This window comes from Ixodes scapularis, unplaced genomic scaffold, assembly GCF_016920785.2.
Source record: "Ixodes scapularis isolate PalLabHiFi unplaced genomic scaffold, ASM1692078v2 PGA_scaffold3__209_contigs__length_174095766, whole genome shotgun sequence".
Taxonomy (NCBI): Eukaryota; Metazoa; Arthropoda; class Arachnida; order Ixodida; family Ixodidae; genus Ixodes; species Ixodes scapularis.
The window spans coordinates 140,744,851-140,760,353 of NW_024609868.1; the positions used below are offsets into that span (position 1 = coordinate 140,744,851).

The 15,503-nt window shown below is 50.7% G+C and overlaps 1 protein-coding gene across 5 annotated transcripts in view; it reads left to right on the plus strand.

Moving 5' to 3' along the window:
• The window catches only part of LOC8043509 (inactive dipeptidyl peptidase 10), a 546,782-nt gene that overhangs the window by 60,961 nt on the left and 470,318 nt on the right, over positions 1–15,503 (plus strand). For 3 of the 5 annotated variants that reach the window (XM_040222265.3, XM_040505112.2, XM_040505113.2), the window contains exon 1: positions 15,076–15,426. The exons of the other annotated variants lie outside the window; for them this stretch is intronic. In XM_040222265.3, the coding sequence (XP_040078199.1) occupies positions 15,424–15,426 (3 nt within the window). In that variant the 5' untranslated portion in view covers positions 15,076–15,423. Of the gene's footprint in view, positions 1–15,075; positions 15,427–15,503 lie in introns of those variants that run through there. 5 annotated transcript variants of the gene reach the window in all.

Here is a 15,503-nt window from a genome sequence, read left to right on the forward strand (position 1 = left end):
GACATCGACTAACCTCCAAAGAGCAAGAAACTATGCCAAACATTTACTTGTGACCATTTTTCAGTCTTCGCGTTTGAACACCATTTCGTCCAGGGCCATTATTTACGGGGTAATTCTGCTGAATATCTTTTGTTTGTTTAAGACGTATTTTAATGATTTTTCCACCACCTTGACCTTACGTCATTTGTGGGGAAGATGAGGGGTGAGAGATGGGGAATACGATGAGGATGAAATGTTTAAAAATAGTGCCGGATACCGGCTTCTCGAATGAACTTAAGCAGAGAGTCCAGCACAATCTTCCTGTGCTGTATGTCGCCCCCTGGTCGCGTCAGTGCTGTATGTCGCCCCCTGGTCGCGTCCACTCTACGAAAGTTTTAAGTCGATGACAAGCGGGGAGGTTGTATATGGTGGCCCGCCTTGAGCGTACAGTCGCTCTGCATTCCCAGAGAAGATGTATTATAGTTGCTGGACTCTTGCTCCCGCATCGAGTGCAGTCACCGTCGATAACCGGCCCGGGGTCATCGGGATGTCGGGCTCGCCTGGCTCTGTCCAGCTTAGCCTGCAGGGCAGGCGTTATTGCCGTGTTGGTGCGGATCCGGCGCAGAATAACGCGGTCGCTCCGGCTGTATTCGGCAGGTAATTCGCCGTCCGGATCTTGAGGGACCAGATCTTTCAGTGTCTTGCGCCTCTTCGTCCTTCCCAGGGACAGGAACTCGTCGGGGTCGAAGGGGAGGACATTAATTTCACCTTCTTGACTTTGTTCCTGTTGCTCCTGGTCTGGTCTCGCAGGCGCAGCTTCAAGCGCCGTTCTGGCAGCATTGTCGGCCTCTTCGTTGCCATATATGCCGGAGCGTCCCGGTACCCATCCAATTCGAAGGACGCGTCCTTCATCTGCAAATTGCTGGCCTAATTCTCGCAGCTGTCGGACGGTGTTGCTATAGGTGTCAACCTTGTCGCATTCTGCGTGTGCCTCCCTACTATCAGTGAATACCCATACGTGTTTGTAAAGGGCTTCTGTCTTGTTGCAGTGTGTGGCCGCTTGTTTGGCTCCTGCCAGTATAGCTTGTAGCTCGGCTTCCTTGAGGCTACATTCACTCTTAAGTACTTGGCTGCATGTCATCTGGGAGTTTAACATGAACCATCCAATGGCTCCTTGTCCGTCTCCTCGTAGTGCAGCATCTGTGTATACGTACAGGTTGGTAAAATCTCTGCTGTACTCTCGAACAAAGTCGATATGGTCCATGCCTCTTTGGAACCGCCGCTTTTCGTGGTCCTTCCCCATGTTGCGAGCCAGTGGGGCAAATGTAGTAAGCTGCATGGTTGTATCTTCGAGGTTTCGGTTTGGGAGCGTCGGAAGGTGATCCGTTGCGTAACCAATATGTCGCAATATGGCTCTTCCCGCTTCTGTGGTCTTGAGTCGGTCCAGTTGCGCGTCCTTGAGTGCGTCTGCCCGCTCCTTGAGAGTATTGAGCTTAGAGTGCATGTGCAGGTCTTCAATTTTTGCGAATTTCGGAAGTCCGCTAATTGCTCTCATAGCTTCCCTGTTGAGCCTTTCAAGTTTTAGGACTTGTGTTTGCGTAAGTCTATTGTAATTATATGCATAGAGCGCTTTCGAAGTCAGAAGCGCCAGGGCTAGGGTACGTGTTACCCTTTCTGTGGCTCCCCCTTTCTTCGTGGCCACTCTTCTGATTAAGTGCAGCGTGCTCTTCCAGGTTTTCGTTACCCTCTTTATCCAGGTATGAGGCCTTCCGTCTTGATCGAGGAATAGTCCGAGAATCCTCAAACTTTCAACTCTCTCTATTTCATCTCCCTTCATGGTAAGGCGTATGTTCTGTGTTTCTGTCTGGGATTGAATGTGTCGGTTGCCCACCACTATGTATGAGGTGTTATTGGGTGGTGCAGACAGGCCTGCGGAATCCAGAAACTCTACGATGGTGTCCAGTGCCTCCTGTAGTACCTCTTCTTGTCTTCCGACCGCTCCGCCTTTGGTCCAGATTGTGATATCATCTGCATAGATAGTGAAGCAGAGGTCTTCGATTCGGGCCAGGCGAGGCGGGAGATCGGCCATGACTAGGTTGAACAGCGTAGGTGAAAGGACTGCGCCTTGAGGGACTCCGACCCCATTCGATGTTTCTGGACCTGCGGTGTTTCCCACTTTGACTGCAAATTTCCGTCCCTCCAAGAAGGATTTTATGAAGTTGAGTGGTGCTCCTTGGATACCATGGGCCACTGCGCTGTCGATTATTGACTTGTGTGGTACGGAGTCAAACGCTTTTTTGACGTCTACTGCTACAACGATGCTTGGATCAACTTTGGAAGGTGTTTCCAGCACATCCGTGTAAATCATCAAAAGACTATCTTGAGATCCGAGGTGTCTTCGGAAGCCTGTTTGCGTGTAGTGAAATGTGCCATTGTTCTCTAGAATGTGCTGAATTCTGTATAATGCCATTCTTTCTGCGAGCTTGCATAAATTCTAGGTGAGTGAAATGGGCCTCATGTTAGCAAGCGACGTTGTGGGCTTGCCTGGTTTCGGAATCGGGATGACCCAGGACGTCTTCCACTCTTCTGGAACTTGACCTGTGGTCCAGATTTGGTTGATCCATGTTAAGAGCTCCTCTGAATGCTCGTCTGGCAGGTTCCTAAGGAGAGCATAGGTAATGCCATCTGGGCCTGGTGTGCTCTTGGTTTAGCATTGCCTTGGGACCGAGATCAGCTCCCCCATAGTAAAGGGGGCGCTGGCAGGATCCCCTGGAGCATAGTATTGACACTTGTAAGTCTCTTGTGGGGCGGGTGTTGCGGGTTGTGGGAAGAAGAGTTGTCCGGCTTCTGCTGCCACTTGGTCTTCTGAAACTCGCAGGGCCACCGCGATGTTTTGTGCTGCAGTCCTGCTTTTTTTTCTGCCTTGCATAGCTTGGAACGTCCTCCACATCTTGTCAAGGCCCGTCCTACTGTTGAAGGAGTCACAGTGGTCTTGCCATTGCTGCCTAGCAAGTTGGTTGGCGTACCTCTTCGCTGTCGCCGTCGCCAGATTGAGCTTTGCCCTCAATGCTGGCGGTTTGCCCTCATTTTTATATCTTTCCAGGGCTTCAATTCGGGAGGCCCATAGGTTGAGAAGGTGCGAATCCGGTGTCGGGTCGCCTTCCTTGACCTTTATGTCCTGTGTGGCTTCCTTGAGGGCTGCCTGTAATCTTTCTGTGAACCCGCTCTCGGTCAGCCCTTGAGTTAAAGCTTCCCTGAATTTGTCCCATTTCACTCGTTTGTGTACTCGCTTTTTTACGCCGGTTGAGAAATGGGTCAGTCTTACGGTGATTGGTAGATGGTCACTGCCCATACAGTCTTTTGAAAGTTGCCACTCGAGTTCGCTGTTCCGAGTTGCCCAGGTGAGGTCGGGTGTGGTGTCCTTCTGCTTTGCGTTCATACCTATTCGCGTAGGCATATCTACGTCGTTCGCGAGTCTAAAACAGTTCAGTGTCATTGCTTCAGCTATTTCCTCGCCTTTGGGTGAGTCACGGGAGTATCCCCACATGGTGTGCGTCGCATTGAAGTCCCCACCCACGATGATTGGTACCTTCCCTGCTGCAAGTTTCAGGTGGGGGATCCAAGCGGTCGCGTTACTGCGTACGTTATATCCCGGGCGCTCATAAACCGACACCACCACTAACCAACGAGCACCGATTTTCACCAGCACTGCCACAATTTCGTGATATTCGTTGCACCATTGCGACATGTCGATCTAGTCTTGCGGTAGTTTATCATCTACGAACACTGCTGCTTGTCCTTTAGCTACCGGCACGTTCGGCGTATCAGACCCCCTGCGCGGTCTTCTCCGTTTCTTGTACCGTATGGTCGGAGTCATATATACGTTATACCCCGCTATTGTTTTTTCTACACCCCCTACCTCCTGCAGCAGGAAGGCTACTGGTTTCTCTATAGTTAAAACACGTTTGTTCAGTTCACTCACTTTTCCCGCAAGTCCGTGACAGTTCCATTGAACAACACATGGCGGCCTCGGGGCTTGGCCCCGATTTGAAGGCCTTTTATTAGTTGAAGTCATCTTGACTGTCGTGGCTCATCGTGTTGGTGCTTGACGAGTTTGGTTTGCTACTATTTTCTTGTCCTTGGAACAATGAGCGGACAGCCTCATGCAGAGTTGGTGTTATCATGGCTTTAAGCTCCTTTTGCACGATCTCTCTGACCACGCTCATGATGGTGTTCTGGAGATCGGCCTTGATGCTGGCGATCATTCCCTCCATAGAGGCCTTGAATTCCGCCCGTGTTACCAATGCTTGCTCTCTCTCTGAGCTTGCCTGGGATATGTTTGTCGCCGTGTATGTGGCTTGGTGTTGTAGTGGCTCGGAATGCCGTTGGGTTGTTGTTTCCATCTGCCCTCGAGTCGGTACTCGTGACCTGGACCCCATGAGAGCTGCTTTCATGGCTTGAACCATGCGTGGAATATCTTCGTCCTCTCTCTCTTCTATTGTACTTGTTGCGGGTGCTATCGCCGTCTTTGGAAGCGCTGGGAAGTGTCCCTCCGTCTTTGGCGGCGGGGTTGGCGTGGGAATCTCTTCTCCCTTGGGTAGTTGCGCAGCACGGTCCCGTGGCGTGCTTTCATCCTTCGGCCCAGCGTCCGAAGACCGTCTTGATCAAGGTGCCTGACGTCTGTCGCGTCTGGGTTTCGCCCTCGTTTTTCCCTTCTGTCGAAGTTGTTCGTTGGCCTCCCTCCATTTGGGGCAGGAAGAATCCGTGGCCAGGTGGGCCCCCTTGCAGTTCTTCCACTGCGGGGAGGTGTCCATGCACCCATCTTCTCCGTGCATGTGTTCCCTTCCGCAGTCCGGGCATCTCTGCTCTTCTTCGTTAGGGCAGATGTCCGCTTTGTGTCCGATAGCATGACAATGCGTGCACACAACCGCGCGGGGTCTGTATGCACATACTTGCCTCATGCAATCGTAGTATGTGACATATCTTGGGGTTTTCCTACCCTCGAATGTGATTAGGGCTGTCTTACTGTTCTTGCCCATCGGTCTTGCTTCCAGGATCCAGTGTGTAGTGCTGACCAGGTTCGGTAGCAGGTTTTCTGGGTCGTCGGTTGAGTCGATTCCGTAAATTACCCCTCTGACCTGGTTTCCATTCAGGGCGAGGTATGTGGAAACTGGAATTTCCTTGTCTGGCGTTCGTATCGTCTTCAGCTTTTAGAAGTGTTCCGCAAGGTGTGGCAACCAGGTGTCCACCGCAATGGTATTAGTGACCTCTTGAATCCTAATTCGATAGCACCTTTCGTACTTGGAATGGTTGTCAATAGATTTTGCTAGGGCAGTCTTCAGATCTTTTGGCGACAACTCTGTCACACGCACTCGCTCACGCGGTCGTAAAATGACTGTGTCGTGTTTGTCACCATCACCTCCCGGCTGTTTCTTCATGGGTGTCGGCGCTATCGCTTTCTTCCGGGCGCCTCTAGAGACGACGGTTGACCATGCAGCTTGGTCCATCTCGTCATCACCTGATGGGTCACGTGAGCTCCACGAAGCTTGGTGACTATTCATATCGGCAGCGCTCGGAGGATCCGAATTTTGGAGTGCCGGGTGTCCCGACGCATCAAGTTGAATGTGGTGATCGTCGGCTTTCGCCGCCTCACCGAGCGTCGGCATCGCCTTCACCAGGCATAACTGCTGTTGCTCGGCGTCATTGGTTGTCGGGTCGCTTGGAGCCCTTGTGGTGTTATGATCGTCTTCCCGGGATTTCTGGTCCAGGGTGAGTGCAGTCTTCGTCAGCGAAAGGCCTTTTCTCAACGTGTAGAGTGGATTCACCCCTGTCGCTGCATTGGTCGCGCCAGCTGCTTCCATTAGGCTTCGCTTGGCTGTCGGTGCGGTTGCGTTTGGCAAGGCCTTCTTTCCGGTTCTCTGCCTTGCTGCTCTGGTCCCAACCACCAGAGGATGCTTGGCTCCGGTGCCGGGAGGGTTCCCGTGCTCCGTCGTCGTCCTTTGGGGGGCCATAAGCCCCCGAAACAGGCAAAATTGGGCAAAAACTCTGGAGTTCAAAGATTAAGAGCTCCTACCTTAAGAAACTTCGTCGTCTTTGCTGAATACCGAAAAAAACTATTACGTTTCGCAAATTCTTTCCATTGGTCTGGCCTTGAATTGTAATTGCCGTCAATATAGAAGTTGCAGCATAACCCCTAAAACCAATAGGTAATATTTGGTGAGCCGACTTACCATGTTTATTATCCCCTCCTCTAATGTCCGCCGCCCCTGATATTAAATAAATGCTGAAGATGGCATTCTTGCGACCCTTATTCTCTCCTTTTTAAATATGTTCGAATAAAAATCAAACACCCTTTATGAACTTTAGAATGGCTCACGTTTCATAACTTAAGTTTTCAGTAGAACATTTCCTTTTTCTCTGCTCAATGTGCATCAACTACTGAACATCGACTAACTAGTGGCTCTACGACTAACCTCCAAAGAGCAAGAAAACTATGCCAAAAATTTACCTGTGACCATTTTTCCCGTCTTTGCGTTTGAACGCCATTTCGTCCAGGGCCATTTTGTACGGGATAATTCTGCCCCGATTCTAGCTTTGACCGCCTTTATGTGCACAGTTTGCTGACTGAATAAAAACTAGACGGGGCAGAAACAACAAAGAACCTAAGATAATTCAAGAGCTTTGTTATGGGAGGAACTTGGAACCCAGGGAACTGTCCGCGAGGCTTCCTCTGACCTGGGAACTATGCGTATTATCTCGTTTCTTTTTATTTTCGGTATAGGCACGTTTTTCCCGCATTAGGGTCGCTCGTAAGCTCCCTGGAGATTGGGCAATCCAATGCCCCTGTCCTAGTCTCTCCAACATAAGCCCCAATCAACCCCGCTTTCTCGTCGGACACCACATACTGATAAACAAAACAAAACGAATATTTTGTAAGAAATATCCCCCTCCCCTCACCAAAAAACAACCCTGAATTCAAAGAAAAATAAGCCACGAAGACGCTGGACTCTAAGAGTAGCCAACCGGGGCATACTTTGTAGGTTGACCTCCCTGTTGCTTTTTCCTCTGTGTGTCTGTGTGTGTGCATGTGTGTGTGTGTGTGTATCAGTGTGCGCGTCTGTGTGATTGCGTGTGCGTACGTGTGTGCGTGTGTGTGTGTGCCCTTTTAAAAATATATTTTGCCTCTAAATCTGATATAAAATATATTAAAAAAGTTTCTGTTCGTGTGCACTAAGATGCCGTCGTAATTTCTATATAAACCAAGAAAAGAAACATATTCCCATGTGTAGCGTTGCAAGTGTGCTGAACAAACAGAGCGCTACCGCGGCGGGCAGAATAAGAATCGGGCAGCCATTCCCATTCACTGGCTTTATTCTACCTCCTCTTCTTCGTCGCCGCCCCTATATACGGTGATCACGCGCAAACATAAAATCTACATCACTACATCACTTCCCCCGAGGAGCAAAGAAATGAACAGAGCGAAACGCTTTTCAGGAGCAGACGTAGTCCCTGAGTCTTGTAGGAGGGTACCTTGTACGGACCGGTCGTGCTGTTCCTGATAAATCAGGGCCAGGGGCTTCAAGGAATCGCTGGTTTCTTTCGTCCTCCTCCACGTCGAGCTGTTGTTCAAATTCCGGAGTCGGACGTGGTCCTTCACTGGATCTTTGAGCTTCGTTGGGTTGCAGGTCTCGTCTCTCCCCCACGTCGATGTGTTGTTGAGCTTCCTGGTGAGGGTGAGTCTGACACGTGTTCATGGCGTTTTCTTCCTCAGCATCATCCGCATTGATCAATTCATTATGTGCTCTGAGCTTCGCACTCGTGGGAAGAAGTTTGAAGAAACTTGAGTTCCTTGTGATAATTTTCTGATCTCTCTGAGCAGTTACCTGCGTCCCTTTGATTTCGATCACTTTATATGGCTGCGGGTCATAAGGGGGAGTGAGCTTGTTCGACGGAGGCTGTCTACACAGTACCCGATCTCCGACTTCGAAGTTGTGGGCTCTCGCATGTCTGTGTTCATCTGCGTAAATCTTGTGCTTCTTTCGATTTTCGTAATCCTTGTGTTGCCACTCCTGTGGCACGTTGTTAGTGTCTGCGGAATCGGGAAGGAGGTAGCCCATAGGTCTTCCAAAGAGTAGTTCGAAGGGCGTTTTCCCTGTCGTTGAGTGAGGTGTCGCCCTATAGGCCATTAGAAATTTGCTCAATTCGGAAGTCCACGTAGAGTTTTCCAACGTTGTCGCCTGTAGAAACCGTTTAAGTGTGCGCATGAATCGTTCGACCTCACCGTTCGCTTGCGGCCAGCAAGGCGTGATGCGCTGATGGCGAAATCCTAGCGAGTCAGCGAAGTTTTTGAAGTCAAGGCTTTGGAATGGAGGCCCGTTATCCGTTTTGACGACCTTAGGAATCCCGAAGGTGCTGAAGATCTTCATAAGGTTGGTGATGACCGTTGGGGCCGCTAACGATGATAATACCGCCACGAGAGGGTAACGTGACGTATCATCCATTAGGACCATTATGTATTTGCCGTTAGGGAAAGGCCCCGCGAAGTCAAGTGAGAGCGCCTCCCAAGGTTGATTTGGCTTCGATGGAATCGCGACGGGGTCAGAGTGTTGATGTTGGATGGTTGCCTGACACGCCATACAGTTTTTAAGAGTAGTTTGTACCATGCTGTCTAGGTGGGGAAACCATACTTTTCGCTTCATGAGCGCTTTTGTTTTGGAGATGCCCTGGTGCCCAATGTGAGCGAGACATATCGCCTGTTGCTGGAGAGCAGCCGGTAGAACGAGGCAATTGCCTTTCAGTAGTAGGCCGCTGTCCGTCAGAGAGAGCTCGTGCTGTACGGATATAAACTCTCTGAGTGCTGGGTCGTTCCACCTGGCAGGATTGCTGAGGGCAGCGATCACCTTTTGCATATGAGGGTCGTTTAGAGTGGCGGCAGCTACTTCTGCACGAGTCATGGCTTTGGGAATGTTGTGGTGGGCAATGAAGTTGACATATGCATTAGTGCTATGAGCCAGGCGGGCGTCAGCAGGGGAGCTCGGCATGGGATGGCGAGACAGGTAATCCGAGGGGTTGTTGATTCCACACGTGTGCTCCACTCTGAAGTTGTATTGTTGGATTCTCAACACGAGGCGTTCAATTCGTGCAGACGGACACGCCCGTGGGTTGGTGAGGATGGAGACAAGGGGTTTGTGGTCTGTGCGAATGAGAAAGTTGTTACCGTAAAGATACAGATGAAAGTGCTCTGTCCCCCAGACAACTGCAAGCAACTCACGTTCAATCTGAGAGTACCGTGCTTCAGTGGGGGTCAAAGCCCGACTAGCATATGCGACAATCTCGGTGTTGTTGCCTTCCTTCTGTGCTAGTATGGCACCAAGGCCAACAGGCGACGCGTCGACCGTGAGAATTATTTCTTTTGTACCATCAAAAAAGACAAGGTTGGGGATCTCAGACAGCTTTTCTTTCAGCGTATCCAAAGCACCTTGCTCTTCTGGTCCCCACACCCACTTGGTGTTCTTTTTTGTGAGAAGCCGAAGAGGGTACGTTATATCAGCAAGGTTAGGTAGGAAGCGTCCGCTGTAATTTACTGTACCAAGCAGACTTCGAACTTCATGAGCGTTGGCAGGGGCCGGCATTTTTTTTAGTGCTGCGATTTTCTGGGGGTCTGTTCTGATTCCAGAAGCAGAGAAAATGTGACCGAAAAAACAGAGTTCTTTCTGTGCGAAGAGACATTTTTTGGGATTAACTGTGAGGCCGTTCTCTGTCAACCTTTCGAGAGTTGCCTGGAGAGCCTGATCATGCTCATCCTTTGTCTTGCCAAACACAAGTATATCATCACTGATGTTGAGGACGTGAGGTATGCCGTTGAGTACTTGACGGATGGTTTCCTGGAAAACCTCGGCAGCTGCGTTAATTCCAAACATAAGTCGTTTGTAGCGGTACAATTTGTTGTGTGTTGCAAATGTTGTGATTGTTCTTGATTCATTATCAAGTTCTAGTTGGTGGTACCCATCTTTTAGATCAAGCTTCGTGAAGAGTGTTGATCCGTTCAGCGCTGTGATCACGTCGTCGATGGTAGGGCAGACGTGCCTCTCGCGAAGAATGGCCCTATTCGCACATTTCATGTCGATGCATAGGCGAATGTCCTCTGGATTGTGCGGCTTTGGCACAATTACGACTGGTGAAACCCATGGGGTAGGTCCGGTTGCTTCTTCGATGATATCAAGGGCCAAGAGCTGGCTTATCTTCTCTTCTACTTTGCTTCGCACTGCAAAAGGGATTCTGCGATGGGGCTGAGCAACCGGGGCAATGGCTTTGTCAATGTGGAGGTGTACTTGGAGGTTTTTTAGTTTGCCTACACCCGCACACAACTCGGGAAAAGCAGCGAGTGGGGTCTCGAGCAAATTTGGGGGCACCTCTCCATTCGAGCGTGCATCTTTTTGTGAGTGTCCTTGGATGGCGTAAGTAATTTGGATTAGGCCCAGTCTATTTGCAGCAGCGAAGCTCAGCAGTGACTTCACGGTTCCCTCTATTACGAACACGTCTTCTGTTGTGTCGCTGTCCCTGTACTTCAGCGTGACACTGAGCTTTCCTATGATTGGTAGCGGAGCATCCGATCCATAGGCGTAAATACGCGTGCCTGCTTGTTGGAGTTTTGTGAGTGCTCCAAGCTTGTTAAGGGTAGAGGTTCCAATGACCGATACTGAAGCACCTGTGTCGATAAGAAATGTTATAGGGGTGTTGTTAACCTGCAGATGAACCTCTGGGAGGTTTTGGTGCGATACTTGTGATATAGTTCCGACAGCATAAACGCTCTCGTCGGAGTCAGAATCATGAGAAATCTGGAAGATAGGCTTGTGTGCTGATTGGCACACCTTGCCATAGTGTCCTTTTCTGCCACATGCTTTGCAAGAGGCAAATTTGGCGGGGCAGTTTACTTGTCCTCCCTCGTGGGGCCAGGGAGCACCACAGTGGAAACACTGGGGAGGCGAGACGTGGGTGCGTTGTTGTGCGCTGCCTCCATATTTCAGACGGGAAGAGAAGCAGCGAGGTTGTTGGGCATTTCTGGATGTGCCTGCATGGCCGTAGCGAGGCTGTCCAGAGATTGCTTGAACCGTGGTGGTTGTTGACGACCCTTCCATGGCAGTCGTTGCTCGGTTGACATCCTCGAGGAGTCGAGCCTGATTCCAAAGTGATGGAAGGTTAAGGTCTTGCCTTAGGGCTACTCGTCGTAGGCGTGAAGATGTCGTTGCAAATATGATCTGGTTCTTGATTTCCTCGTCGGCGTTCGCGAAACCGCAATTGCGGGCAAGCAGTCGAAGCCTTATCGAGAATTGGCCGACAGATTCGCCCTCGAGTTGCTTTGCCTGACGAAACTGAAAGATCTCGAAAGTGGTGTTCATGCGGGGATTGAAGTATGCGTCAAGCTTCTCTTTGAGAGATTGGTATGAGTTTCTGGTCGTTACTGAGGGTGTATCAGCATCTGGCGTCGTACTTGAAGTGGGACCACTCTGCTGGTCAGGAAGGGTATCGCAGAGTTCATGGACACGTTCCCCCGCATAGTGGAGCAGGAGAGAACGTTTGCGTGCGTCATTCTTCACATCGAAAGCGATGAGGAAGTTTTCAAAGCGAGTGATCCACTTTCGCCATTCGGTGCCGATATTAGTTGGGTCAGTGGCATCCAAGTCAAAAGGGGGCAGTGAGGTTGGAATGAGGGTCATCATTAGTGGAGAACAGTAGGCTTGGCTGTGAAGCTAGCGGCTTGTGATACAGCGGCGGCGCGCTGCGAGGTCGTAGAGGGTGGACACTTGCCAGAACAGTAGCTGAAGACTGCCTAACACATCCTCGTCGCCAATGTAGCGTTGCAAGTGTGCTGAACAAACAGAGCGCTACCGCGGCGGGCAGAATAAGAATCGGGCAGCCATTCCCATTCACTGGCTTTATTCTACCTCCTCTTCTTCGTCGCCGCCCCTATATACGGTGATCACGCGCAAACATAAAATCTACATCACTACACCATGGTGTTAAGTTCAACCACACTTTATTTCACCGTACATTCAAGCTGTGGGTAGAGCTACTTCTTTGCTTAGGAGAACGTTTGGAACGGCAGCTCGGTCTAATGTCAGCCTGGACAAAGACTCTATGGACAACTTCGCCGAAGTTTCTTTCAGTCACCACTGTTATAAAAAGAAAGGCTCTGAATTTTATTTTTTTCTCACGATTTAACGTCTGTGCCTAGTTTGCTCTGTTCTTTAGTCCATGCACTTTCATGTGTCAAATCAGAAAGATGTGAGAGAAGGTGCAGCTGTTGTTTTTTCTTAACCGGACCACATTTTCTTACCACCTCATGGTCTAAACACAACGCTGTAAAAGTAAGTCGGGAAAAGTTCCTCTTGCAACAATCTACGAACGCTAACTTGTTTCACCGAATGTACAGTCATGAAAGTGCTAACTTTTCGCGCGACAATGAACCATAAACAAAGAAGCATCTAGCACGAGCCTCCAATACTAATACTTTTGACACCCATCTGTATCGGAGTCGCCATGTGGTGCACTTCTGTCAAAACACCGCAGTAAGGGACCTTCGAGGCACCATGCGAATTTGCGACCAGGGTTGTAGGCACCGAGTGAACCAGTACATCGACGTGTGGAGAGAACGCGTACCTGTTAGGGTGGGGTAAAGTGACGGCGGTTCCTTCAATGTGAGCCTGTGAGCGTCGCTGAAGCCCAACGCTGGCGGTTTTTTTTTTTTTTTTTTTTTTTTCAAAACTATCGCTAGCGCCTCGCTCTGAAGACAACCATGCTTCGATAAGTGACTCAGCTGCACTAGCGGGAGTCCCTGACAAGACAAGGGACATACAAATCGGCATTTTTCTAGGGTTTTCCTCGCGCATGCGCAGCGATTGGAGACGCGGCTTCGACTATTTATGAAGGCTCTTATGGGACGGAATCGCCAGCGACTAACGCTACGGAATTCAGTGAATGGTTCCGGTAACTCCGATAACGATACCCGACACTCCGCTGACGCCTTTGCGCGTGTATTGTGTCGTTGTCGGGTATCCTTGTCATGGGTATCGTGACGATCAGAATGGTCAGGGGTATCAGAACAAGGAAAACCCGGCGTTTTAATTGCCACTCGGCGTAATTTTTTTTCCGCCGTCGTTCGCAACAGCGGTGCAGGTCTAATCATCGTTAAAGTACCATAGAAGGCAGAAAGCGCCAAATGTCCGCGAAAAACGACGATTACACGCTGACAATCTTGGTGCCGGTTGGAAAGTTCAGCACTTAAACTTCCACTTTCCAGAGGCCACGGGACTGACTTTTAAATTCCCTGGAAATGTTTGGTATCTCTCAGCGTACCATCTGCCGACCGTAGGGATAGCGACAACACAAGCTCAAGCGTTGTGCGAAAAGCTGCAAAACCGAGTCACTCATCGTCGCAGCTGCTGTTCAGAGTCACGGACGCCAGCCGAGAGGACGCATAACAATAACAAAGCGCCAGGAGACGTTGGAGAATGTATCTGAACTGCACTGTGGAAAGTAGAGCGAATATCCAGGCCGGCACAAATTTCCGCGCAATGTCCGTCCCTGCTGCCCGCCGGTGCGGATGCTGAGTGCGACGCACGTTTAGGAGCCGGGGGGCGCGTCTATTTCCGCCGAAAGAATCTAGTCGCCGACCACTTTAAAAAACACAGTGCGCATCATGTTGGCGCTTCTTTGTTCGGGATTGGTTCTCGGGCGTTGTGATCGGCAAATGCAGCAATCTCATTGGCCCCCGAGCGATAGTGCGTTGCTCGGGATCCGCCACGCGCTGTCTTTCTTAAGCTATCCATGAGTGGAGACAAGCGGCAGTCGGGTGCTTCTACGAAAGTACGATGGACGGCAGTACGAGTTGAGCTGTAGGCAGCACGGACCGAAGAAGTAGATATGCCGCATGGGGTGTGCCAAAACGTGGTGTCATGCTCTCTCAGAGTTGCGTTACTATTTTGTTATTCTGGCGTTTATACGCGGCGTATGACCCATTTGCTGCGGTGTCACACCCGAGCACCTCCAAATCCACCGGTAGAATCGTTTAGCCTCCACTCGATAGCTGTCTAGCTAGCGACGTGTTCGTGGCCACGCCATAACAGGGTGTCTCTGACGGAAGGAGCCCCTAAATGTCAGTGTGTTTGGCGCGTGCTGTGTTCTTATGGTGAACTGGCGAGCTCGCACAGCGTGCTTGTGTTTTCTTCATCACACGCCGAGTTGTTAAGTTTTAGCGAATGTTCTAGTGCTTTGTAGAGAACAGCCAGTAAAATAAAACGAAACATTTAAATATTAGTATTAGTTTTTATTTTGCTTCTTTTTTTACTCAGGACGAGATCTCAAAATTGACTGAATATTCACCGGGTCAAAACAATTACCGGATAGCACCGCGAACTTGCGGAATGTGCGAAGTTCTAAATAAGGGGCCCCAGCACTTTGCGTCCCACGAGCAGCTTGGAGCACCCAAAGAGTTGGGTTCCCTAACTTTCTCAATTATCCCTAATGCAGCCAGGCATGCACCTTCGTTGGACCGGGATGGAAAAGGGAAGTGTTATCGTACTTGAGCTGAAGTGTGAGATGCACGCGGAGAAGAGAGACTTGAACACCACATTCCGCTTCACGCCCAAATCGCAACCCACACGTGAGAAATTCCAGTCGGGTGATCTCTGGTTATTTACGTCACAGGGAACATACGCGTGCACAATATACATCCATTTCGATTAGCGCATTCGGCAAGACTCCTCCGCTGCAATGCTTACACATGCTCGTACTGTAAATCACGTGCTACTGCACTTTTGGAAACATCACCTTCCAGGGTACGTTGCACGTGCTTCAACACAATCGAACGCCAGTCACTGCGCCAGGCATCATTTCGTTGCGTGAGTTTGCCTCGACCCTACAGACGCCATTAGTATAGAGGGCCACCGTACACTGAACGCGATCCTTCGCTCAGTCCTCCGAGAAGCTGCTCGTCGCGTCCTTGGCATTGGCCGAGTTCTCGCTCCCGCTGCCGCCTCGTTACGCCTCCAGCTGTTCAGCCGAAAGGTCGGTCGCGTGCCCCGTCTTCGTCGCCGTCACATCAGAGGCCGCTTCCACGCTCCTACCGGATCCAACCTTCCCTCCTTGGAAGACTTCCTCGGCCGCGAGTCGGTCCTGCCGTGGCTCGCGCAGCGCGACTGCTTCGCACGCCGACGTCTTCTTCCGGGTGCGGACGTCCACGTCACGTGAGCGCCCGTGACGCGGTGTTGCTACAGCGGCAGCATCAGTCGCACAAACCGGTTGGTGCCGGGGGCGAAGCACGTCCTCGCCGGCGTTCCCCATCGACGTCGCTCCCCGTCTGGCGTTACACTGGAGGAGCCCGGAGTCAGCGGCTCGCCGGACGAGGAGCTGCGAGTGCCGCTGCTCGAGGAGAACGCCGCTGGCATGGTAGGAGGACACTTTGCCCCGAATAACGCTCTCGACCCGGGGACAACTGTCCGTGGCAGTGTAGTCAATGGTAGAGG